At 35.2% G+C, this 26673-nt stretch overlaps 2 protein-coding genes across 2 annotated transcripts in view; both read right to left on the bottom strand.

Moving 5' to 3' along the window:
• The window catches only part of LOC136275069 (gelsolin-like protein 2), an 80361-nt gene that overhangs the window by 8998 nt on the left and 44690 nt on the right, over window positions 1–26673 (bottom strand). Inside the window, exons 4-7 of the mRNA XM_066083355.1 lie at window positions 23002–23129; window positions 22624–22732; window positions 22221–22330; window positions 21933–22020 (exon numbers count right to left, since the gene is read on the bottom strand). Coding sequence (XP_065939427.1) covers window positions 21933–22020; window positions 22221–22330; window positions 22624–22732; window positions 23002–23129 — 435 coding nt within the window. The remainder of the gene's footprint in view (window positions 1–21932; window positions 22021–22220; window positions 22331–22623; window positions 22733–23001; window positions 23130–26673) is intronic.
• Window positions 8764–16418, bottom strand: LOC136274786 (uncharacterized). The gene is made up of 2 exons (XM_066082428.1): window positions 16353–16418; window positions 8764–10632 (listed from the first exon to the last, which is right to left on the bottom strand). Exon 2 carries the CDS (start codon window positions 9783–9785, stop codon window positions 8898–8900), a length of 888 nt encoding a protein of 295 aa, XP_065938500.1. The 5' UTR covers window positions 9786–10632; window positions 16353–16418; the 3' UTR covers window positions 8764–8897.

The following is a 26673-nucleotide window of genomic DNA, read 5'->3' as shown; positions in this document are numbered from 1 at the left end:
TAATCGAGTTTTAATGTATTTACGGTGTGTAAAACAAGTGATACAAGGGATCAATACAAATACTTCTTGTGCCTGGACATTGAATAATCAATCCCTTCTTTTCCCATACAATAGGTGGTTTAATCTAAATTTGAAAGCAGGCAACTTTATCAAAATGTAACGATACAAATATAAAGCAAGACCTTTCTTGACTTTGATTTTAACTCTTTTATTTCGTTGATTGAGAAAATATAACCAGTTAAAAAGAAGATGAAAGGAAGTTTTCTCTTTGAATACAATTTAAATTCAATAATGCGGATGACTGTTCCCTTCGAATTAAACTTTTCAATACCCTGATAGAGCACGAATAAATGTTTCACCTTTAATTAAATCAATCTTATTCACATTTGCAAATCCTAACATATATAGACATTCCAATCCCACACAATAAGCTCAACAAACTCTAAAAGAAGTAGAATATAGAAAATATCATTCATGAAAACAAAAACTCAAAGTTAAAAGTAAAACGTTTCATAATTGTCATTTATCATAAGCGAATTAATTGGAATAAGAGTGATTTCTCGTAAAATAAATTGTAAAATATGTCAATCTTGAGCGATTTTATATTTCCTCTTTTTAATGTAAGATTCGATTTTTTTTGTAAATTTTGATGCAAAAGGCCGCAACTTAATTAATCATAGAGGTCAAATATGTCAAAATCTGAACAAAGCATACATAACATAGGATAGACTTCATTTCTATCGAAATTATTGATCCAAAATTCATCCTATTCTGAGTAACTTTTTTCTTCAATCAACATTTCAGATAAAAATGTTATTATTAGCAATTTTTTAAAATACATGTAGCTAGCTTAATTTTTTTCGTATAAACATGTATTATGTCATACTTTTGACGTCTCTCTCTTCTTTTGACCCGAAGAACTCTAGATTGGAATCCTTCCAGTCATACTGTTTCTGCTTGATCAATCCAGTAACCACGCATCCATAAGGAAAGAAAAATAATAGAAAGTCAATTTATTGATTTCATAATGGCGATACACATATATGTATGTAAATTGTCATATATGCATGGCATTGTACTCAAACATTTTCTTTTGATATTATAAAATTCAACCGAATGCGAGTTTTCAAAAATGCAGGTATAATAGGCATTTCAATAATAACTTTTAATTAAGCAAAACTGTAATTTAAATTGAATGAATGTTTTAAAAAAGTTTTCACAGAATACTGTAACTTCCCACTTTGAATAAAAAGGCTTGGTACTGTAATGTAAAAATAATTGCCACCAGGCACCACGTGTGCCGATGGATGAGGACCTGACACCTGGATCGGTGTTTCAAGTACATCAAAGAGATATTCAAGGGTCTGCCCCTCATCAAAGGTTCAACCCTGGGTTTTGTTTTTAATTTTACATACCGACCGGTATGAGAACTGAGAATAATGTTTTATGCATTATCAAGTAATACAACATGTCATTAAAGGCTCTGTGAGTCCAAAGCTGTATACTTTTAACGAATTCAAGACAATGAGTAAGACATTATATTTTGTCTTAGAGAGATAATATTCTATAATGTGCAAGCTACAAGAGTATCTGCTCGTCTAGCTTAGTTGTGCATCACGAGTTGATCTGAGCAGCCTTATTATAGAACTTCCCTATGCATGCAGGGCGATACGTAACATCAGCACGGAGGGTGGGGGGGGGGGGGGGGGGGGGTTAGCGCTCTTGGATTATATGTTCGGTATGAAACTTCCTAGTTTTAAATGCCAACTGTCCTAGTTGATTTGACTCTAAGATGAGTTTAAGAGCTCGTTAAGATTTCTGTGTCGCTTATATCCAATGATAGGAGGTGTCGGGAATATAAAGGAGCTTTGTTTATCTTTTTTAATAATATACTAATGTTTGCGCAGAGTCTTATGACTCTTATGACGGGTTGTATTTGGTAACACACACCGAAGGGGGTCTATTTGATTTGGTCTTGCTATTTATTAACAGATTGTGTCTGTTAATTGATTCTGTCTCTAAAACAATGGTGTCAATTTCCGACTTCGAGTATCCCCTTGAAATGAGTCGTGTCTTAAACTGTAAGATTGATTGATTTGTTTTTGTGGATCAGAGGTGTTTCTCTTGTACCTGATGACTTCACCCTTGATAAATCCTTTGAATGTAGCATTTGGGTGCGCACTGCTGCGATGAAGGTACATAAAAGTTTCGGTGGGTTTTATAAAAGTTTCGAAGTCTAAGACTCCTATCTGGTTAAATATCTGGCCTTTGAGTACATTTGTGTCCAAGAACACAGCTTCATTCATGTGAATGTTGTAAGTGAATTTGAGGTATTTATGCTCAAGTTTTGCAAGTTCAAAGAACTGCATTATTTCAGTTAATGTGGCCTTCATCGCCATGAATCCGTAGTCCCTATACCTAAAGTGAGCTACAATTTACTTGTTGTGTTGAATTCGTACTTTTTTGAATGATATTCTCAAGAATATCATAGAGGCGCAGGTCACATACCTCGGAGGAGGGAACTACCCCAATGCTGGCACCTAAAATTTGTTTATAGAGGTGGTCATCAAATTCAAATTCATTATTCCCGAGCAGAATTTTCAGTTATTCAAATAAATATTCGACCTGTGGGAATTTTTTTGAAACCTCATTTTGTTTCAGTTTTGTGAGTGCTTTTGCAGCAGATTGGACGAGTTCCGTGGCTGTCATATTGGTTACATGAAAGTTACGTCATTAGTAATAAGCCATGTATCAGGATCCAAATGCATTGATTCTATTTTGTTAAAAAAACCTTAAGTGTCTCTCACATAAGTGTACTGTGTTTGTACTAAAGGCACCAAGAAATGATCTACAACGTGCCCGATCAGCAGTGTAGGGGAGGAACACTGAGATATAATTGGCCTCCCAGGTACAAGCATACCACGCTGCAAAGCTTCACGCCCTTTGAACTTTTCAATATCCAGGACGCTGATTTTATGTATTTTAGGTAGTAGATACAACCTGCCTGGGCGGAATTTAAGTGGCGGTGAGAGGAATTTGTGAGTAATTTTATCGATGTTAGAATTGATATGCATTTCACTTACAACCGAGTTGACCAGGCTATGTATATCTTGTGTCGTGTCCTTGTGGATTTCAGCATAATGTATGCCGTCATTTAATTGCCTGAGTCCTTCGGCTTTATAGTTAGCGCGGTTCTGAGCCGATTTGTCTGCCTTTCTTATGACATACTCGGCTCATTGCGGAGACTAATTAAGGCAGCTCTTTTCTGTTTGAGACAAATTGTCTCTAAACTTGTAAAAGTAAATTTTACACAACTCCAATCTAGTTGCATAGAGACAATTTTCCAAGGCTGTATTTGATACGTTGCCAGGGTTGTAGTTTGTATTCAGTCCCAGATCAGTGCGTGCAGCTATCAGTGCAGGTCTGTCCTCCTATTTAGCATTACGTTAAAGTAAAATGCCTAGCAGAAGACTCTCAAAAACGCAAAAGGAGAAGAAGTAGAAAATAAGATGAGGAAATAACAGAAAAGTTCGCGCTATCAGACGAACAAAACGTCTGTCATGGGACGCTAAGAACAATGTCAGACTATAATTTGTCTGAATCTGAAGCATCCTTACTCAGCAAAGGGTTGAAATTTATTCCCACACCTATAACACGTTTTATAAGATGCAACATGTTATATAGCTTCATTGAATTAGCAAGAAAAATGAGATGTAGAATATTATTCCATACAGATAAGAAAGACAAGAAACTACAGCCCTTATATCCACCGAATATTATGAGGCGCGCGACTTGATTGACAAGCAGATTTATTCAGGGCGTCGCCTATCATAAAAGATTCGTTTCCATTTTCCTTCAAATTGCGATAAAGTGTTTTCCTCTCTAGATTCAAAAGCAATGTGGTACACTCTGGATACACGAGAAACGTACTTTAACATAAAATCAACTGATTACAAATTCGGCGTCAATCAGGATGTGGTTATGGTGTATTGAAGTATGAGTAACTAACGCCAAGACAAGCATTGCTACTGGAAATACTATCAACAAACCACCAATAAACGATGAATAAAATGACAATGCTTTATTGATTTTGTCACATAGGTATACATGTAACAGTAAGATTTTAAAGGTTCATATTTAACACTGCCAATAATGCGTCTTGACACAATATTACGACAGCATATCGAGTTGCTGAGGAAGTTAAGAGCAAGTGGTTTGATCTTATGTTGGTTAAACTTTCCATATAAGTAAATAGTCCTGCATTCTCTAACTGTTATCCAATATCTATACAATCTTTTGCAACTGTTGGTACGTGCTATCATTCATTATAAGTTACAGATAAGGCCAAAAGTATTTGTAAAAGTCACTTGTAATTTTTGTCCTGGAGCATTTTGGTCAACTATGTTGTAGTTCTTGTAGGATAGAGGGTTGACAGCTTTTAATGCATGTACTTCATTGACCGCTATTTCTTCCTCTATTATAGGATCATGGTTGGGTCGGTCTTGGTCGTGTAGATTAGATGATTCTTCCGGGTACTCGCATTTTATACTGATTTATTTTTTTCAGTCCAATTTTGTTTCAGACCCTCAGGATCTTTGAAGAATTTGGCATGGTGTTCTCCCGTTTCATGTTCTTTAACTGGTAGTTTGCTTTTTGTTTCTGTACCACTTTCTTAGTGTTTTCATTTTTGCAAGGATAATTTGTTCACATGTGTCCTTCAGCGTGCTGATTAGTTTTTGAAAGCCCTTTTGGTGGAGATCTTTTGTTATATCGTTATATATAGCTTGACTTACTTCATCACAGCTTGCTTTGAACTTGAGTTGGAAAGTGAGAAAAGGTGGTAAGGTTGGGGTTTCTCCGTTCACATCCACTTGATCGATCGAGTGCTTTATCGTTGCTACTCTGTGTCATTCCGTCATCAATGTGTTGGCTATTTTTGATTGCATCATCAACCGTGTTTTGGTAGTGTTCCAGTTTGCTGACCGATGAGACGAGCGTTGTCTCGTTAAGATAAAGATCAATATCGTTATCAGTTGCGATCTCTTCCTGTCTTTGGCCTGGTGTCGGGTAGCTGTTCGGTGTGTCAAAACTGTCAGTGTCCATGTTATTGTTTTCCATAGAGATAGAAAGCAGAGTAGCAATGAAGCCGCTTTTGGTAGATTTGCGAAGCCCTGAAGACATTTGCTGCAAGGACCTAATGTATCACAATGTTGTCGTTTGTTCGTGTGTTTGTATATGTATTGTTTTTTTTATTTTTGTTTTTCCTAATTTCGTTAAAAAAGCGTAATTCCCCACTTTCTAGGAGAGGGGGGGGGGGGGGAGGGGTACGTGGTTCTCACGTTTTGAAATTTGATTTATAGATGCATTTTGGCAAAGCATCTATGTAAGGTTGTGCACTTTAATTTCCGCTGACATTAAGGGAAATTAGGGTTGGTCTGAGTTATGGGTGACTGCACGGATAGGCTGTAAGGAACTTATACACATCTAGATGCTGTCGAGTGAATATACTACAGCCAGTTGTGTACATGTATTGTACTTTAATATACCCGACTCTGATTTCAGAAAAAAAGTGCTTTTGCTTGATAGAAAAGGTCACTTTAAAAACATTTTTTTTAGATTAAATACGAGAATCTTAATGATAGTTATTAAGTAAGTTTTTGGTATATTTTTGTTTAACTCTTTCAAGTTTTGATTCGATCTGAAATTATTTTTTAATGCTGTTATTCTTTTAAATGCTCTGTTAAATAAATGTATAACTGATCGGATATGACATAAGTTGTGGCTATTTCTTCTGAATAGATGGTATAATTTTATATGTAATACATTTGTACAGGCCTTTGTCGTCCACGGGATCCTGATGGGATCCTAATGAATTAATGCGCTTTATTATATCTTTGTGAATATTTTGTATGTTAAATTACAATTAATAAACATGCAATTCTGTCTAACTGTGAACAAGTTTCCGCGCTATCTGCCCATGGGGAATAGTCATCGCAACTATTCACCGCAATCGCAACTTCTCGGGCATTTCCGGCAGAGCTCGGAAAAACCGGTTTTCCGAGCTCTTCCGGAAAGGCCCGGGAAGTTGCGATTGCTTTTCACCGGTGGCATTCGATTTCCCTCGATCTTTTTTTTTTAAACTCGGAACACCTTTGATGTAATCTGATCGCTACATTAATAAAATTCAAAGTCCGATAACTGAAACCCTGTTTACGTTATCCATATAATTTCCGATTCTTGGAAACATTTGATCAATTTTTGTGTTTCATGCGAGTATGAAGTTGATTAACATTGCAGAAAAAAAAAAAACCTGCGTAAGAGAGTAAAGTATTTTTTTTTCTGTAATGCTGTCAAAAGCAAAGAAAACGATTTTAGTATATACATGTACTAGTATTATTTTACATCCGCCTCAAACAAAAAATTAATTATCCATAAAGGTTAATATATTTATCAAAAACTCGAAGGGCTTTATGATAGATTAGATCACGCTCCGACCGCCGAAATTATCACCTCATAATATTCAAAGAAGATTGCTTATATTTATATAATTTCCAAGAAGATGAGTGAATAAGAATTGTAAAATGCCCATATGAGGAATGATATTGCAAAATAAAAAAAAACATTAAATCTAATGCAGTGCAGCCAATACCGTTTACGGTTATGCTATAAGCAGGTCTAGGCAACCTCCGTTTTTTGGAGGATAGATGTTATCCTTCAGAATTGGAGGATAGATGCTTGCGCCCCCTGGTGGATCTTTTCAGATGAAGGACAATTAACTCTGTTTTTACAAAGGGACATAAACTATAATAAGTAGACAATTAAAAAACCACCTTATTTAGCTGTCAATAATCATATTTAATGATATATTAAATAAATATTAAAGTTTGAATTATTGCAGCACTGATTTTAAAGAAAAATATTTAATGTGAAGACTCTCACATTTTTTTTTTAAATTCAGTTCAATTCATATATTTATAAATGGTATCATTTTGATTAATAAAATTTGACAGTGTCTTTTGTGTGAACGGATTAATTTTACATTATGCTAAATAACCTGTGTATCAATAAGAATAAGAGTTACAAAGCTATGCAAACATTTACTGTGTACATGTACAATATAGTAGATCAAGATATCCATTATGTGTCTCTAAACGTGAATTAATTCAATTATGTTTGAATCAGGAATAAACATCACCATTTTGTGATTTTTATTAAATGAAAAAGTTGTAAATAGTCTATGTCATTTGTAAAACTGAGCACAGGAAGTACATACTTTCAAAGCATATTTTGAAAATACTATACATAGAATTTCAAATCGCCGCATACAATCATTAGTTTATTTCCTTAACTTCAATTTCCATGTGGTCTGGTGCTTGCATTTTCCCATTAAAGATATGCACGAAGCCAATGAAATATACCTATTATATCCTCCAAAAATGGAGGATAATTTCACCCACAATTCAAAGCAACTTTCCATATATGGTAAAAATTGGCAGCCATCTTGAAATTGAGCTATCCTCTAAAAACGGAGGTTGCCTAGACCTGATAAGACACGCCCAATTTGTGTCACTCATCTTTTTGGACGTTATTGGGCTATAGGCTTATTAAAAAAAAATTCGTTGTGTAATCGCAGACAAAGACAGTTGAAAATTGTAAATATATAAGCGTAATAAGTTTAAATATATCATATGTCCTAAAGAAAGGGGGGGATCAACCTCCGGACCCCCCCCTAAGCCCCCCCCCCCGGCATCTTTTTGGATCAGCCAATATTATATCGATGTATATCACTTGTTTGTGAGTAGTGACTGCGGATTACATGTAGACCTACTCTGTGTACAACAACCAGGTGTTATGAAGACCTTGTCCTGATACCAGGCCATTGTCACTGATATACAGTTGGAGAGTAGACGGTTGACAAAGAGTCCGCTGACTGCACTGCTGAGAAAGCTCTCTAATGAGGAGCTTCCCTCAGAAGAAACGTTTCGCTTTGTTCCACAGACACTGGTGCTTTTAAAACATTTTCATAACTTAAGTCAGTACTTTAACATTAGACTGCAATCATCAATCAGGATATTTTCAACATGCAAGATTTATATCAATGAAATTGTCACGGGATGGGAGAAATAATGAAGAACCAGACCGGGATTCAAACCCAGGCCCCCTGAATTTCTAGTCATGTGCTCTAACCAACTCAGCTAGCTGGCGCCTATATTCGAACCGACTCGCTGACCGTTACATTCCTCCACTTTATTGACCTTTGCCCAAAAAGATATCCAGGCTCTTTTCTCCTGGTAGGACTTCACCTATTAGTTCCAGTGGTTGGTCTCGGCAACAAATATTAAAGGATGGGAGAAATAATGACGGACTACAGCGGGATTCAAACCTCTCTAGTCAAGCGCTCTACATTGTACCAACTGAACTATAATATGGTGCCCGGTATTCGAACCTGTCCAACCGTCACAAAATGATTGTTTATTTGTGTTAGATTACAAATCTGTTGATTGTATTGAAATATAATTTACAATGGTATTACTAAGTTATGTAATTTTATACTCACTAATATCTAGTTGTTTATTTCAGGCATTAGTACTTAAAGCATTTCTGTTACGTGACCATAACTACGATAATATATTCTAGTTGTACCTATGAATCATATATCCATGATATGACTGCATGTGATGAGCATGTATATCCTAAAACTTGCTAAAACCATTGAGAATACTTTCAAATTGCATAAATCATAAAAAATAAATAAGATAATTGGATATAATTTTGTCAAATTTAATATAATGTTTTTAATATTGATCTAAAAAAATATCCTACTATATTATAAATAGTTTACCAACTATTAAGTTCAATCAAAATCAGACCCTAATTCATACAAATATGTACACTGTTTACTTAAGATACTTGTACACTTTCACTATGTTGTCAATATCTCCAACCCACATATTCTTTTCATCATCCACACACACACTACGGGGATACATGTTTATCACACCTTCTTGTTCTGTGAGTAGTAGAGACAAGAACTGACCGTCCTGATCCAGAAGATGAACTGTGTTACTGATTTCATCACAAACCAGAATGTGACCGAGTACATCAGTACATATTCCATAGGGATTAAACTCTGACCCCTGACCTGTGTAGGAGAACCTGTGTTGTCCTGATTTATTCACCACCACTACAGCTTGTTTCTCAGAGTCTGATACACAGACATCACCATTGATGTTTTCTGTGATGTAGATTGGTTCACTATACAGTCCCTGTCCTTTGTTGTCTCTCTGTATGTTTTGTATTTCTGTCCCTGTCTTGTTGTACCTGGTAACTTTAGCCTCTTCATCTGTCATCATCCCCACCAGTATCTCCCCGTTGATATGGGAGGAGTGTATACTGAGTGGTCCCCAGTCTTCTGTTTTAATAAATTTAGTGATTGTATTATCCTGTGTTATCTTATTGATGACTTTGTTGTTTTTGTCTGTATAGATCAGATCCCCGTCCTGTGTGACTGTATGGTAGCCTTCATATCCACCATTGGTTAGTAAAATCAGTAGCTGATTCCCCTGTAGATCTGTTTGGACAAGGTATAAATCATTATCACTGACCCAGAGTCTGCCTGATTTACCCAGTGATATATGATATACAGCACCAACACCTGGTACTTTGTACTCACTGACCTTGGTGACAGAGGAAGACAGAGACAGTGTTTGTTTCACGTCAGATTTCTCTCTGTCTTGTTTCCTCTGTTTCCCTGTAGGTTTCAACTGTGTAGAGGCAGTCTCCATGGGATTTATTTTTCTGTTTTCTGGTTTAATGTTAGGAACAGTTATCCTACCCAGTAGTTTGGCGACATCTTCCTTGCTGTATTGACCAGCAGTGAATACAGGTGGGACTGGTTTGGATGTCTCTGGTATTGGTTTTATCAGTATTTTTTTCAGATTTGAGAGCAAATGTTAAATGTTTAATGTCCGAGGGAGATAGGTAACTATAAAATGTTTTGATTAAATCACAGAGATAGTTGATGTAATCATCAATTGTTTGGTTTTGGTCGTTTAATATTTTTAATAATGACTGTTCTGTTTTGTCAACTTGTTCTATTTTATCTGATACGACTGTGTCTACCAGCTTTTTCACATCCTCAGCTTCAGCCTTCATTGCTGTTCTTATGTCTTCCTTGATCTTCTTTATTTTTGTGACATCTTCAGCAATTTCTATTTTTAAATCTTGAGAAGTAGGCTCAAAATAGTTTCGAATTTTAGCTATTTCTTCTTGACAAAAAGAACATTTTTCAGCGAAGACAATATCTAGGTCGGTAAACACATGGCCGCGATGTTCTTTTGTGGCTGTGCATTTAGAACAAATGGGAATCTGGCATTCTTCACAGAGAAACTCTATTTGTCTTGTGGGGTGGATCTTGCATTTCTCCACAGAAAGTTGACGTTTGCGTAACTTATAAGGGGCCACTTCATGGTTCTTGGTTTTCTTATTTTTCTGATGTTCATCTCTGCATTGTTCACACATTGGTAGGTGACAGTCATTGCAGTAAAACTGGCAGTTCTTCTCACAGTCTTCAGTGCCACACACCAAATAATGCTGGGCGTCGGGTGGTATTTGGGATTCAGATAATGCCATCTGAAATGAGACAAGTACATGTACATGTAAGTACAAAAGAATATGAAAAGTTTATACGACTGTCTATAAAAAATGGATGAGAGAAAATTAAAAGATCATATTTATCAATTTTGTCTTATAATAATTGAACCTGACATAGAAATACATAGTACTCAAAGTTAACAATCTAAGCTATTAAATTTATTCCACTCTGTTCCAAGATATCCTTGATTCACATTTTGCCTAATTACTTAATATCTGTAAATACCTCAGGGTTCAAACGATGTTCATTCAAACGTATGAACATTTTCCAAGAAATATTTTTAATCTCCCCCCCCCCCTCCACCCCCACCTATATTTTCGTTCTCCCCCCCCCCCCACACACTTTATAAAGCGATCAAAATATGCATGAGGGCATATATATAGGTACATTTTCTTTCGCAACTAATTACTAGTTATTATATTTAATATATATATATATATTATAATAGTTATTATATTTTATTAAAAAAAAATTCCTTTAGATGTGAGGAAGAAAATTGTATCTCAATGCGCTCAATTCATCAAATTAAAAAAAACATTCAAAAAATTAATTTGTCTTCCCAATTATAATTTAAAGACTTGTTTTCCTGGCGTAAGCTAATGTGACTTTTATAACCTTACTTACACTTTATTGATGAATACACTGGAACGAAAAATGTTGTCACGTGACATGTTAAAGAGCTATAAAAATCAATGTACTGACAGGCATACCACTCTATTTCACTAAGGCCCACCCATTGTTCTCATCTTTATTCAAAAATAACAAATGGCTACAAACCAGGATAATTATCCGCTGTAATATTTTCTTTGGAATAGCGATAATGTCCATATACCCGTAACAGAAATGTGTCGGAACTATGAACAATTGTTTTAACGGTGTAGTTTTCATTTACCCGTGTCTAAAAAACTATCAAATGATGTAGATTTCATATTATTCATTGTAAAATGAGAGGCTCCCAGTGAGTAGTTACAGCATATCATCCTTTATTTTTTAAGTACACGTATTTAACGTTTAGCGAGACAATTCTAATGATCAACAAAAATGTCAGCGTCAATCGTACAATTATAAGTAAGATACAAAGCTCACAATTCTGCTAGGTTTGAGTCATATCTTTTTCACATGATTTTATAATATTATAAACCTTATACACCAAATGTTTAATCAAATACTCAATTTAAGACTAGATAAAAAGCGTTTGAAATGCACTAACTAATGCAAGATAACGTCATAGAAACATTGCATAACGCCATAGAATATCAATGTCATAAGAACGTCATCAAAAATAAAACAACGACATTTCTTGTCCTGAAGATTTATATTTCACTAAATTAATTGACATTTTCAAATGTTTAAAATGTTAGTATTCAATAGAACAAACTTCAAACGTGTTGGAAAACGAAAATAAACACACTTTCAATGTCATTAAATGAATCCTAACAATACATTATGTTTTCATTTTAAACCGTTCATTTTTTCATCATCTTCATCACTCTTCAGCCTCTGGACAGGCAATGTCTTTAAAAGGACCTCGTACGAAAGGGCGAACAACACGGAACAGGTAACGTTGCCTCTCTGAGGTCATCCCGCCGGGGGGTAGAATGTCGGGCATCACTGACCCTGTTGTTACGTCATCCGGGCTGATACTGGATTTCAGAAGCGTGATTTCTCGTTCACTGTCATCGATGCGTCTTTTGACGAACAGTTTTCCTGTATGAAAATGAATAAGTTAATTTCAGTACATGTTCCTTTCACAGTGAATATACGGATATAATACATATTGTTTTTTTTTTTCTTTTCTTTTTTCAATTTATTTGACTGTATTGATATTGATTAAAAAGAAATATATATATATATATATATATATATATATATATATATATATATATATATATATATATATATATATATATATATATATATATATATATATATATATATATATATATATATATATAAACTTCAAGATACATAAACAGTCTGTCGATCCGATGGAATTATATGGTTTACATACTTGTATCTAAATACATACCCGGTGATAATGATGAAAATCCAAAAGATCACTTTTTCCGGATGCCTTTCACGTTTGTGAAGAAGGTGCTGGTAAACGACTTACAATCATACCACTCCCAGCTGTGTTCTCCAGCGTCGTTGATGTAGGTAACGGGAGAGTTTTATCTGGCGCTTTTCCTAACCACCTCAACAAGACCGGAAAGGCTATTTACATCCGTCCTATGGTACAGCCGCTTTATGTTAGCAAATCCGGCATCAACAAGACATCGGCCATGGTATGGAACCTGCATTGACAGCTGAATATTGTGATGCAAGCCCATAAGAGTTCGCCACATCAGATATCCCAGAACATATCTGTTTTTGTTTTCACCTAAAAATAGAAAATATTAATGTTTGATACCAAAATGACAAATAATAGCTCATGTCATCCTCTTTATTGTCGGTGCGTGCTTTACCTGTACAGTTGTCACAGTGTATCACACATGACGTTTCTCCGGAACCGTAGGTTGTGAGGCAGTGGTGAAGCATGAAGACAACACCATTAGCACCTTTGATCCTTGCACCATTTCCCCCGATGACTTGGTCTTCATCAATCAGATAATAAAGGTGCTGTCCTTCAATTGCAATGCTAAACAACTGAACTTTTCGGGGAGTCAGGAAATACAGTGGTCCTACTTGGCGTGCGTGATAAGGGATGGAGAGAGCCTGGGAAAAGTCAAAAGTGTAGTGAACTTCCTTAAGGTCGGTTGAAAAAGGGGAATTACTCCAGCAGGCCTGTGATTTAGCTCCATTTCTTTTCTCGCATTCTTACCGCATTGATATACACCTGCAATTGATAAATAATGTCAAACAATAACATAGACAAATTACAGAGAAATACAAAAACATTGTTGATATATTATTAACATGTTTAACTACCTAAGGCTATTTCTCCACTATTAACAAATGATCACTGAAAGCCTGCAGTTGTTCCTGTGTTTCCTGTTGTCCACCAGCTGTAGATATGTTGGCCCGATGATTCTCACATTTTGGACAGATGTCAGAACGTGGAGTCATATACTTGATATGGAGACAACAGTCTCTCCACAGGAGATTAAATGCTAAGGCCAACGTGTCGTCTGTTTGCTTCAGTACATGATGTAACGTAGGTTGAATGCAGAGATGACGTGTTACCAGATGACGGCAGAAAGATGTGAGGATGTCCTTGGTTTTTCACATTAAGCTGAGGGAGTCCAAACTCTTCAGCGTAATTCTGAATAAAGTCTATTGCATTTTTCAGGTCATTTCTGTCAAACTCTGGATATCACTCTTTCCGTTACATAATACGCTGTCGTCGTCTTCACTTTCAATCTCTTCGCTATAGTCATCGCCATTAATTCGAGTATAGGTCTATTTGTTCTCTTAAAACATCATCATGAACGCGGTTACTGTGTATTAAATCGTCCCTATCCGAATCGCTATCACTTTCTTCGTCAGAGGGTGCACTTGTCTATGACGAGAGAGGAACTCATCAATCAAGTCGTCTAAAGCCTGCTGATTTTTAAAAAAGTTTGTTTAATTCGTGTATTGAAAAATTGAATTATGATATGACCCTTAGCATTATTTATCGGGTTGCCATTAATCAACTGACAGCCCCCCCCCCTTTTTTTTCAATATTCTTTGTATCAAAACAGTCTTCATGAAAATGAAAGTAAGACAGTTAAGTCATAACGGCATTAATAAGCTGAAACTAGTTGCATTAGGAGGTTATTTACTACCATTGCTAAATTTTTTAATACATCATGCTCCGACGAAGGCTTATAATCCCAGTACCTCTGACATTAGAGACGAGACTCATACCACTACACTATGGGGTCTTATGAGTCTGTGGAGTAAATATTGTACACTTCTATCGAAAGGAATATTTCATGATCGTTGTCATGACAAATTATTCTGCTATTAAATATATTTGGTTTAGCAAGAAGAGAAAATATATATTTCATACCAAAATATTGCATTAATGACAAAGTCTATAGATGCCGCTAACAATAACTTAAGCTACAGTGCGTAATATTACGTGTTGACAGTGCGTACTTTACTTCTTGATCCACTTGCATTATTTCAGTGACAGCAAGATGTTTACGATTTCTGCTGTCAGATCCTCTGAACGGAAGGAGCTAATAATTGCTACGTTATTGGAATTGCATTTGTTTGAAATGTGCAATGTCACCTCTAACGATTTATGTACAGAAAGTTATCGTCAGACAACTATATAGGCGTATAATTATCATATAGATTGGCCCTCTACATGTATGTTTATTTCATGTAGCGTCATATACCGGTAATATAAATGGACATGTAATGAAAATACCTGTAAATCCATGAAAGTTGAATACAGCAGGATCGATGGTCACGCTTTTATTTACATTGCTTATAGATATGATACGATCGATCATTAACGTTGTTTTTTTATTCACCTTTTTCCGGTAAACAAGCAGACGAAACGTCACGTCTTTGAAGCGTTATTGTGACGTATTTATTCCATGTCACGAAGGTCCCTTTTCGCTTGACGCAACTCATTTCCTATTCAGCATTTGGAAACGTTTATCATACGTCATGGTTGCTTTAAACAAAGAACCTCGTTTTAAAAGTATGGAAGTAAACACGAATTTTAAGTTTCTTCTAAAATAAGTCTACAAACCCATAAAATGTCGAACCGGGTTTGCCCACCCATTTAACCAACTTGGAAATCAACAATCGTCAATAGATTTCAAAATACGCATTTTTGTCAACCAATATTAACAATGAGTACAAATATACTAGCCTGTAACATATCCTGAAAATTTCAACAACATTGGTTAATTATTATCGACGTAAATTGAAAAATCTTTTTCCCGGCCGGGGTTTGCCTACCCATTTTAACAAGATTTGTTTTGAATACCGGACCCGAAGCTACACGTATAAATTGACTGAAACACGCCTTTCCTTTATAATCATTTTCGTAATAAATCAAATTTGAAACAGAAATAGCACATAATTTTTGCAATTTATATTTTTCTTTCCATAAGGACTATTTATGCTAAATTACGTTGAATTCGACACAGCATTTCTTGAGAAGAAGATTTTTAAAAATGCACCCCCTCCTTTTTTTTTTTTACAGTTTTCTTCACTTTAAATAAAGATCTGTTTAATATTTCTGCAATTTATATTTGCCTTCCCATAAGGATGCTTTGCGCTAAATTGGTTGAAATTGGACAAGCAGTTTTAGAGAAGAAGTTCAAAATGTAAAAAGTTTACAGACGGACGGGAAGACGGACGACGGACAAAATTTGATCAGAATAGCTCCCTTGAGCTCTCAGTTAAGGTGAGCTAAAAAAGAATTATTTGTTGTTTATAATATCGTCTGTGGATAACTATAAACAAATATTTTGACCCATTATAAGCTTGCTATAATTAACTGTTATTTACTGGCATTGTTTTTCAACAATTGAAAAGTGAATGAAAGAATAACAATCGGATAGTTTAACCATGTCCCATTACGATTAAAAATTAAATGGCCACTAATTTCGGTTCAGTGAAAAACAAGAACTTGCATATAAAATCGTTCACTGATAACTTAAAATAACCCAGTTGTACGCTAGGGATTGTAGCAACTTCTTTACTGTCATGAGATAAAGATACATGTTTATATACAATTATTTCAACTTACCGTTTTTTGTGTATTAATGTGACCTGTAAGTTATTTCAGCCCTTATTGCGTGGATGACACCCGCAGAAAGATTAGATAAGGTGAATACGAGGCTTGTTTTATTTATTTCCTGATTGTGGCGTAGATTTAAATTTAAACCTACGCATAAACGAAATTATTAGAAATACACATTAGCCTCGCACTCGTCATCAAAGTTTAACTTTAGAACGTAAAAGTTTTTTAAAACCTTGTCAATTTCACGTCTCTTTTTCATTCAAAACAATGTGTATTGCCTCATGAAAACGTTTATTTCATAGAACTATATGCGAGTGTACCAATGACCTCCCAAACATATTTGGTTACTGATTTGAACGCGAACCCCCCCCCTCCCCCCCCCTTCGGCTAAACTTATTTCCCTAAAGAACTGACTCACCATTATAAATTTAAAAAACCTCATTTCTTGTTTGGAAATAAGATATTGCTTAGTTTATAAAACAAGAGTCCCATGGGCCACATCGCTCACCTGAGAAACAATAGGTATGATAAAATCAACTTAATGGAGTCACAATACAAACTATCTGGACAATGTACAATAATACATAATACATACTTTGTATCTACACAACCTGAGGATGCTTTCACACAAGTTTCAGCTTTCCTGGCTGATCAATTTCTAAAAAGAAGAAGATTTTTAAAAATTTACTCTTTATATTCCTATGTAAAACTTCGACCCCCCCCCATTGTGGCCCTACCCTACCCCCAGGGATTATTGTTTTCACAACTTTGAATTTACACTACCTGAGGATGCTTCCACACAAGTTTCAGCTTTGCCGGCTGATTAGTTTCTGAGAAGAAGATTTTTAAAGATTTAATCTATATATTCCTATGTTGAACTTTGATACCCTATTGTGGCCCCACCCTACCCACGGAGGCCATGATATTCACAACCTTGAATCTACACTACCTCATGAAGCTTCAACACAAGTTTCAGCTTTCCTGGCTGAATAGTTTCTGAGAAGATTTTTAAAGATTAACTCTATATACAGTATTCCTATGTAAAACTTTGATCCCCCATTGCGACCCACCCTACACCCGGGAGCCATGAATTTCACAACTATGAATCTACACTACCTGATAATGCTTTCACACAAGTTTCAGCTTTCCTGGCTGATTAGTTTCTAAGAAGAAGATTTTTAAAGATTTACTCTATATATTCCTACGTAAAACTACGATCCCCAATTGTGGCCCCACCCTACCCGCAGGGATCATGATTTTCACAACTTTAAATCTACACTACCTGAGGATGCTTCCACACAACTGTCAGCTTTCCTGGCTGATTAGTTTCTGAGGAGAAGATTTTTAAAGATTTACTCTATATATTCCTATGTAAAACTTCGACCCCCCATTGTGGCCCAACCATACCCCCAGGGGTTATGATTTTCACAACTTTGAATCTACACTACCTGAGGATGCTTCCACACAAGTGTCAGCTTTCCTAGCTGATTAGTTTCTGAGAAGAAGATTTTCAAAGATTTGCTCTATATATTCCTATGTACAATTTCGACCCCCCCCCCCCATTGTGGCCCCACCCTACCCCTGGGGGTCATGATTTTCATAACTTTGAATTGACACTAACTGATAATGCTTTCACACAAGTTTCAGCTTTCCTGGTCATATGGTTCATGAGAAGAAGATTTTTAAAGATTAACTCTGTATATATTCCTATGTAAAATTTCGACCCCCCATTGTGGCCCAACCCTACCCCCGGGGGTCATGATTTCCACAACTTTGAATCTACACTACCTGATAATGCTTTCACACAAGTGTCAGCTTTCCTGGTTGATTACTTTCTGAGTAGAAGATTTTTAAAGATTTACTCTATATATTCATATGTAAAACTTTGATCCCCCATTGTGGCCTCACCCTACAACTGGGGGTCAAGATTTTCACAACTTTGAATCTACACTACATCATGATCCTTTCATACAAGTTTCAGTTTTCCTGGCTGATTAGTTTCTGAGGAGAAGATTTTTAAAGATTTACTCTATATATTCCTTTGTAAAACTTCGACCCCCCATTGTGGCCCCACCCTACCCCTGGGGATCATGATTTTCATAATTTTGAATTTACACTACCTGAGGATACTTTCACACAAGTTTCAGCTCTCCTGGCTGATTAGTTTCTGAGAAGAAGATTTTTAAAGATTTACTCTATATATTCATATGTTAAACTTCGACCCCCATTGTGGTCCCACCCTTCCCCCGGGGGTCATGATTTTCACAAGTTTGAATCTACATAACCTGAGCATGGTTCCACACAAGTGTCAGCTTTTGTGGCCGATTAGTTTCTGAGAAGAAGATTTTTAAAGATTTACTCTATATATTCATATGTTAAACTTTGACCCCCCCAATGGGGCCCCACCCTACCCCTGGGGGTCATGATTTTCACAATCTTGTATCTACACTACCTGAGGATGCTTCCACACAAGTTTCAGCTCTCCTGGTCTTATGGTTCATGAGCAGAAGATTTTTGAAAATTTCTCGAAAATTTTCATAAATTCCTAATTATCTCCCTTTGCAAAAGGGCGTAATTCTTAATTTTCACAACCTTGAATCCCCTTAGGCTAAACACTCAATACTATGATTATGTCTATCTGGTTTATTCAACAACTAGATTTAAGAAAATTATACATAATTATGCTTTGTGCCAAGTTTGGTTGAAATTGGCCCAGTGGTTCTTGAGAAGATGTTGAAAATGTGAAAAGTTTACAGACAGACGGAGAGACGGATAGACAGACGGACGACAGACAAAATGTGATCAGAATAGCTCACTTGAGCTTTCAGCTCAGGTGAGCTAAAAAAGCTGGCATCAATTACAGTAATTTGTAAAATATACTTGAGAACAGTTATAATTTTATGTCAGCGCACCAAAGCATTAAAAATGCATAACAATAATTACATGTAACACAATTGTACATCTACATGCATGACTGTATAATTATCATTAACAGCTAGGCTCAATGAGACCTGGTTTGACATCAATGAAACTATAACTGAATCGTAAATTTAAAGGAATTTTTTGCAAGATTTTTAAATGCATCTATGTATGCACAAAATCAACAAAATCTTATAAATTTTAGGAAGATGTAAATTTTTTTCGTTTTTTATAGAAATCTAATCTAGAAAAATATACGTCGTTTGGAAATAATCTGACTTATCCCCCTTTTCAAAGGTAAAACAAATTATACACACTTTATTATAATGGTCGAAAACCCAGAGATTACACCATAAACTTTATGAATACATGTACCGGGAGACCACCCCCACCTCCAAAAACATAAAACTGCTATGAAATGAAAATAAACATTTTATAAGATAGACATGTACATGTATGGTAATTATGTTTGTGTAATTTTAATGTGCAAAATAAAGGACATTTGATAATACATTTAAAAGTGTAAAAACATTTTTCATTTACTAAAAGATATATCCAACGAATTATTTATTAATTAGTAATTCAATTAGTAACACCTTGTCCAACATGTTAAAGATAAACAGTAAATACTTATGTTCATAATAAACAAAACTTGCAAGAATTGAAGAAACCGTAACCAAACAAAATCAAACTATTAATATAAAAAAGTTAACGATTTTTTTTATTTATTCAACTATCACTGATTTGTATTGTTCGTGTATTGTTTTGTTTGGGTTTTATCCCAATTGAAGAGTTAAGTTTCCAAAGCCCTAGGCGGTCAGTGCCATACTGAATGATTTGTTGTCGGCCCCCTCATTTAGACAACTCACGGGAATCAAGGGATGGCTGGTCTCCTTCAAGTAATTCTGTCAAAAAGATATAAATCAAAGTTAACGCATACAATAATCAGATTTTAATATGTTCTAATAAGTAAGATGGAGGCATTCCACTCAGTCAACTGAAAGATGACTAAAATTTAAGACAATTTAACGTGATTATTTAGGAGAGCTACTGTATACAGGGAAATATTCGCCTCGTTTTATGTTTGCTCATTTCGACCTCGTTGTCAGCGGGCAAATGTAAGACTGGGCGAATTCCAATGTCTCATATCTTCTCTTTTTTAAAAAAAATGTGTCTGCTGGGCGAATTCAAGACGTGGCAAAACTGTTTGCAAGTTTAGAAGGGTGAAAGTTAAACGGAGCGAAAAGAGCCTTATATAAAGTATGCCCTTCAGTCACCTTTTGAGACTTTCCAGTTTACATTCAGTTGACTCAATGGCACAACTCATCTGTTGCCTATGATATATTTACAGATTATTCTTAATAGCTGCTAAAATATGCTTTCTTTTTCATGATATCATGATAATTATGATATCTGAAATAAAATTCCATATCTTTTATTTAAAAAAAGTTAAATGTTAAAGGTTAAAACACTTCTCACTATATTCCCAATAATACTAGATTAATTGAAAATGTGTATTTTATGCGCTTTTTTCCGATATATTTTATGACGTTAAAGACAAACGACTTACGTGGGCATATATCAAAGCGTTTTCCTCTCTTCGTGGGTTGTGTGGTTACCAACCCACACAAAGAGTTCTTGTTTTGTGTCAAAAATAAAAACATCCTTCAACGGAAAAAATCACGATAATGAGATAAGCAAGAAACGAATTCATAATTCATTAGAAATAATGTTTTTGAGCAATATGTGTTTCATATCTCTGTAAAATCTTAAAATGCATTCTCGGTTTTATTAATTAATCTTACAAGTTACATGTAATATAAAATGAGCAATTATTAAGAATATGCAAAAAGAAAAACAAATCTCCTACGTTTTCGTATATATGTATATGATCCAAGATTAATTTTAAAATGTAAAATACAATATACATCATGATTATTCATTTCACAAGATAATATAAAAGGAACACAAATGACAGTTATTTATCAGTTTAAAAAGCTTACGTGTCATCAAAATCTTTCAAGCCAACGGGACCTTCTTTTTCCAATGAAAACTTCAACGAGCCTTCAGCATCTGATTGTCTGCATGTTAAGATATTCATTTGAATAAGCACATTGACGAAAAGTACACGATACACTATATATACGTAGATTAAGTTCTACAAATTCATAGTAATAATTACAATAAGTAATTGTTGATTCAAACTATAGTTATTCCGCTTTTACTATTCGTTGTATTTACATTTTCTCTAATTTTACCTGTATAGTTCATGTTCAGAAACATCAGTTGATTCCATGTCTTCTTCAGATTCAAAGTCTTCACCCTCGGTTTGGTCCAGATGTCGGAAAAATACGCCCTGTAATAACATCAGATTAATATAGTTTTGTGTTAAGGAGGCTAGGTACTAAAATAGAACAAATATACCTACCTTTAAATCTTACATGTATGCTGTTTAACTATAGCGTTATTACAAGTATATAGTTAAGAATATTATTTTTGATTCTAATGTGAATATTTTAACGTATCTTAATACAAAATCCTCTGTATATGAATATCAACTTATTCTAAAATTGTTCAAGACCATCCAGCCGTGATTAAATAATGGAATGCAATAGCAAGAATACGTGATAAAAGTATATTTATGTACAATGTACATGTGTAACTAACCGTTCCACCGGCAACTTGGTCTAGAACTGTCGTTTTCACAGCTTTTCCACTTCTTTCAGCTCTTAAGGAGTTTACATATTGCAAAGCCTTTCACAGAAAAAAAACCAACAATACAGTTAGTTAGCTATATAGTTTTAGAAGTCGAAATTATATCGTTATAAGGCATTTGCATATACCGCATTTTGTATACGACAGTAATCTTACAACATATTATATGAAATTGTACATAAAAAACCGATAATGTTTAAAATGAACCTCATTTAGGCTAAATTGTGTCGCTAACTCCGCCTGACTCTTTCGTCTTTGTTGGAGCCCTGACCATTATATTGGTAGACATGAAGTCCAAGGTCCAGGATATACACATCTGTGTCATCAATGTACTTCTCCATACGAGGGATCTAAAGCAAAACAGAAACCAGTCATTGTATTAATATATTTATTCACCTTTCGTCGAACACAATTTTTTTGTTTGATTTTAATGTACAAGTTTCTAGGTTGCACTGCAAACTTATACTTTGTTAAAAGGTTAAACTGAATATTTTGAGTCTTTATTTCAGTATGTACATTTTTATATATAGATATATATCTGAACAACACTTTTGCATATGGTACATATAGATTGCCCAAATCACAAAAAATTTCGAATGAAAACAATTTCTACAGTAAAGAGATTTTTTAAACAAATATTAACCTCTTTCACCATGACTCCCCGCTTGTCACCATGGAAATTGAATAATCTAGGTTTGTACTGTTCTGGCTTTACTCGTCGAAATCCGCTCTCTGCCCCACCATGCATATATCTATTCCAAAGTAAAAATGTATCAATATTTAAAAACTTGTTTGAATTTATTCAAAACATTGTGTGATTTGAGATAAAGTGGAAAAGAAAAATTCAAAATATATTGAGAAGCGATCTAACATCTATCTAAGAGCATTTTTGGATAGAGAGAGAGAGAGAGAGAGAGAGAGAGAGAGAGAGACGTATGAATATGCGTTTAAAACGGAAAGGTGAAGAATAAAGGGGAATACAGCGTTAACCATTATTTTCAAAGTTCCACCTTTCACTCACGTTATTGTGTTGAAGTAAGTCTTGAAGAGATTTGACTCGTGACCTTGAACTTCTCTGTGCTGGACTGGGGCGTCATCCAAATATGTGCCTAGTTCCACTGTCTTGTATGCAGCAGTGGCATACTCGTCCTATCCAGAACAATAAAAACTGGGTTAATTAAAGAAAATTAATTTTACGAAATCGATTTATCTGAAATACGGTGTTCATCTGTGGAAAAAATTATTTCATTTTGTGAAATATTACCTAGAAGCATTTTGCTATGTGCATGTCCCTTTTGTTAAAGAAAGATGGAATAGATGTTGAAAAAAACATTATATAAATAGTGCCTGCTTGGGAGGGTAACAGTTGAAATTGACACCCCGAGTAAACCATTGTCAACCGACGCAAAGCAGAGGTTGACAATGGTTTTTGAGGGGTGGCAATTTCAACTGTTATCCTCCCAAAGAGGCACTATTTATTGTATTATACTGAATGTCTGAATTTTAGAGAACTTTTTACTGCTTTTACATAGAAATAACGCGAATTCTACGGCGAACCGTACGCGCATACTTTACACGCATGCTCTTTCACTAAAAAAATGTCATAGAATACTGTAACTTCCCACTTTGAATAAAAAGTATCGGTACTGTAATGTAGAAATAATTGCCACCCGGCACCTCGTGTGCCGACGGATAAGGACCTGACACCTGCATCGGTGTTTCAGGCACATTTGGGAGATATTCCAGGGTCTGCCCCTCATCAGAGGTCCAACCCTGGGTTTTGTTTTTAATTTTATATACCGATCGTTATGAGAACTGAGAATAATGCTTTATGTATTATCAAGTAATAACACATGTTCATTAAAGGCTCTGTAAGTCCAAAGCTGTATGCTTTTAACGAATTCAAGACAATGAGTAAGACATTATATTTTGTCTTAGAGAGATACTATTCTTAAATGTGCGAGCTACAAGAGTATTTGCTCGTCTTGTTTTGTATCACGAGTTGATCTGAGCAGCCTCATTATAGAACCCTAATTGATTTGACTCTAAGATGAGTTTAAGAGATCGTTAAGATTTCTGTGTCGCTTATATCCAATGATAGGAGGTGAGCACAATGCTCTTAACCTCTCAGACTATAATTTGTCTGAATCTGAAGCGTCCTTACTTAGCAAAGGGTTGCAATTTATTCCCACACCTGGAACGCATTATATAAGACGCAACCTCTTATACAGCTTCAATGAATTAGCAAGAAAAATGAGATGTTGAATATTATTCCATACAGATAATAAGACAAGAAACTACATCCCTTATATCCACCGATTATTACGAGGCGCGCGACTTGATTGACAAGCAGATTTATTCAGGGCGTCGCCAATCATAAAAGATCCGTTTCCATTTTCCTTCATATTGATATAAAGTGTTTCCTTGCTAGATTCAAAAGCATGGTACACTCTGGATAAACGAGAAACGTACTTTAACATAAAATCAATTGAATACAAATTCGGCGTCAAACAGAATGTGGTTATGGTGTATTAAAGTATAAGCACACTAACGCCAAGACTCTCACTCAGAAGCTTATCTTAAGAAATTTATCAGGTGCACATTTTGTAACTGTGTAGTTCAACACAGTGATACATGTACATATGATCAGAGCTTATCTTGTCCGAGAATTTCTACTAGAAATACTATTAAACAAATCACCAATAAATGATGAATAAAATGACATTGCTTTATTGATTTTGTCACATAGGTATACAAGTAATAGTAAGATTTTAAAGGTTCATAGTTAGCACTGCCAACAATGCCTCTTGACACAATATTACGGCAGCATATCGAGTTGCTGAAGAAGTTAAGAGCAAGTGGTTAGATCTTATGTTGGTTGGCCTTACCATATATTAAGTAGTTAGTCCTGCATTCTCTAACTGTTCTCCAATATCTAATACTAATGTGCACCTGTTGGTACATGTACGTGCGAACATTCATTAAAGTTACAAATTAGGCCAAAAGTATTTGTAAAAGTCACTTGTAATTTTTGTCCTGGGGCATTTTGGACAACTTCGTTAGTTCTTGTAGGATAGCGGGTTGACTGCTTTTATTACCTGTATGACCGCTATTTCTTCCTCTATTTTAGGATCTTGGTTGGGTTTGTTTTGGTCTTTAGATTGGGTGATTCTTCCGGGTACTCACATTGTATACTGATTTATTTTTTCAGTCCAATTTTGTTTCAGTCCCTCAAGATCTTTAAAGAATTTGGCTCGGTGTTTTCCCGTTTCATGTTCTTTAACTGGTAGTTTGCTTTTTGTTTCTGCTACCACTTTCTTAGTGTTTTCATTTTTTCACGGATTATTTGTTCACAGGTGTCCGTCAGCGTGCTGATTAGTTTTTGAAGGCCCTTTTGGTGGAAATCTTTTGTTATATAGTTAAATATGGCTTGAGTTACATGTACTTCATCACAGCTTGCTGTGAATTTGAGTTGGAAAGTAAGAAAAGGTGGTAAGGTTGGGTTTTCTCTGTTCACATCCACTTGATCGATCGAGTGCCTTTTCGTTGCGATTCTGTGTCGTTCCAGCATCAATGTGCTGACTTTTTTGATTGCATCATCAACCGTTTTTGGTACTTCTCTAGTTTGCTGACTGATGAGACGAGCGTTGTCTCGTTAAGGTCAAGATCAAAATCACTATCTTAATCAGTTGCGATATCTTCCTGTCTTTGGCCTGGTGTCGGGTAGCTGTTTGGTGTGTCAAAACTGTCTGTGTCCATGTTATTGTTTTCCATAGTGGTAGGAAGCAGAGGAGCAATGAAACCGCTTTTAGTAGATTTGCAAAGCCCTGATGCTGCAATGACTTAATGTATCACAATGTTGTCGTTTGTTCGTGTGTTTGTATATGTATTGTTGTTGTTGTTTTTTGTTTGTTAAAAAAGTGTAATTCCCCACACTCTAGGGGGGTACGTGGTTCTCACGTTTTGAAATTTGATTTATAGATGCATTTTGGCGAGCAATTATGTGATGTTGTGAACTTTAATTTCCGCTGACATTAAGGGAAATTAGGGTTGGTGTGAGCAAGGATAGGCTATAAGGAACTTGTGCACATCTAGATGCTGTCGAGTGTATATACTACAGTCAGCTGTGTATTGTACTTTAATATACCCTACTCTGATTTCAGAAAAAAAAGTGCTTTTGCTAAATAGAAAAAGTCATTTTAAAAACAATTTTTTTAGATTAAATACGAGAATCTTCATGAAAATCATTAAGTAAGTTTTTTGTATATTTTTGTTTAACTCTTTCAAGTTTTGATTTGATCTGAAATTATTTCTAATGTTGTTATTCTATTGAATGCTCTGTTAAATAAATGTATAAATGATCGGATATGACAAAAGTTGTGACTATTTCTGCTAAATAGATGGTATAATTTTATATGTAATACATTTATACAAGCCTTTGTCGTCTCCGGGATCTTGATGTGGCCTCTTGAATGAATTAATGCGCTTTATTATATCTTTGTTAATATTTTGCATGTTACATTACAATGAATAAACATGCTATTCTGTCGTGAAATAGTTTCCATGATATCTGCCCATGGTGAATAGTCATCGCAACTATTCGCCGCAATCGCAACTTTTTGGGCCTTTGCAGCAGAGCTCGGAAAAAACGTTTTTCCGAGCTCTGCCGGAAAGGCCCAAGAAGTTGCGATTG

Source organism: Magallana gigas, chromosome 4 (genome assembly GCF_963853765.1).
Source record: "Magallana gigas chromosome 4, xbMagGiga1.1, whole genome shotgun sequence".
Lineage (NCBI taxonomy): Eukaryota > Metazoa > Mollusca > Bivalvia > Ostreida > Ostreidae > Magallana > Magallana gigas.
Note: the sequence above shows the minus strand (reverse complement) of the source record. Positions and strands in the feature narration are given on the sequence as shown.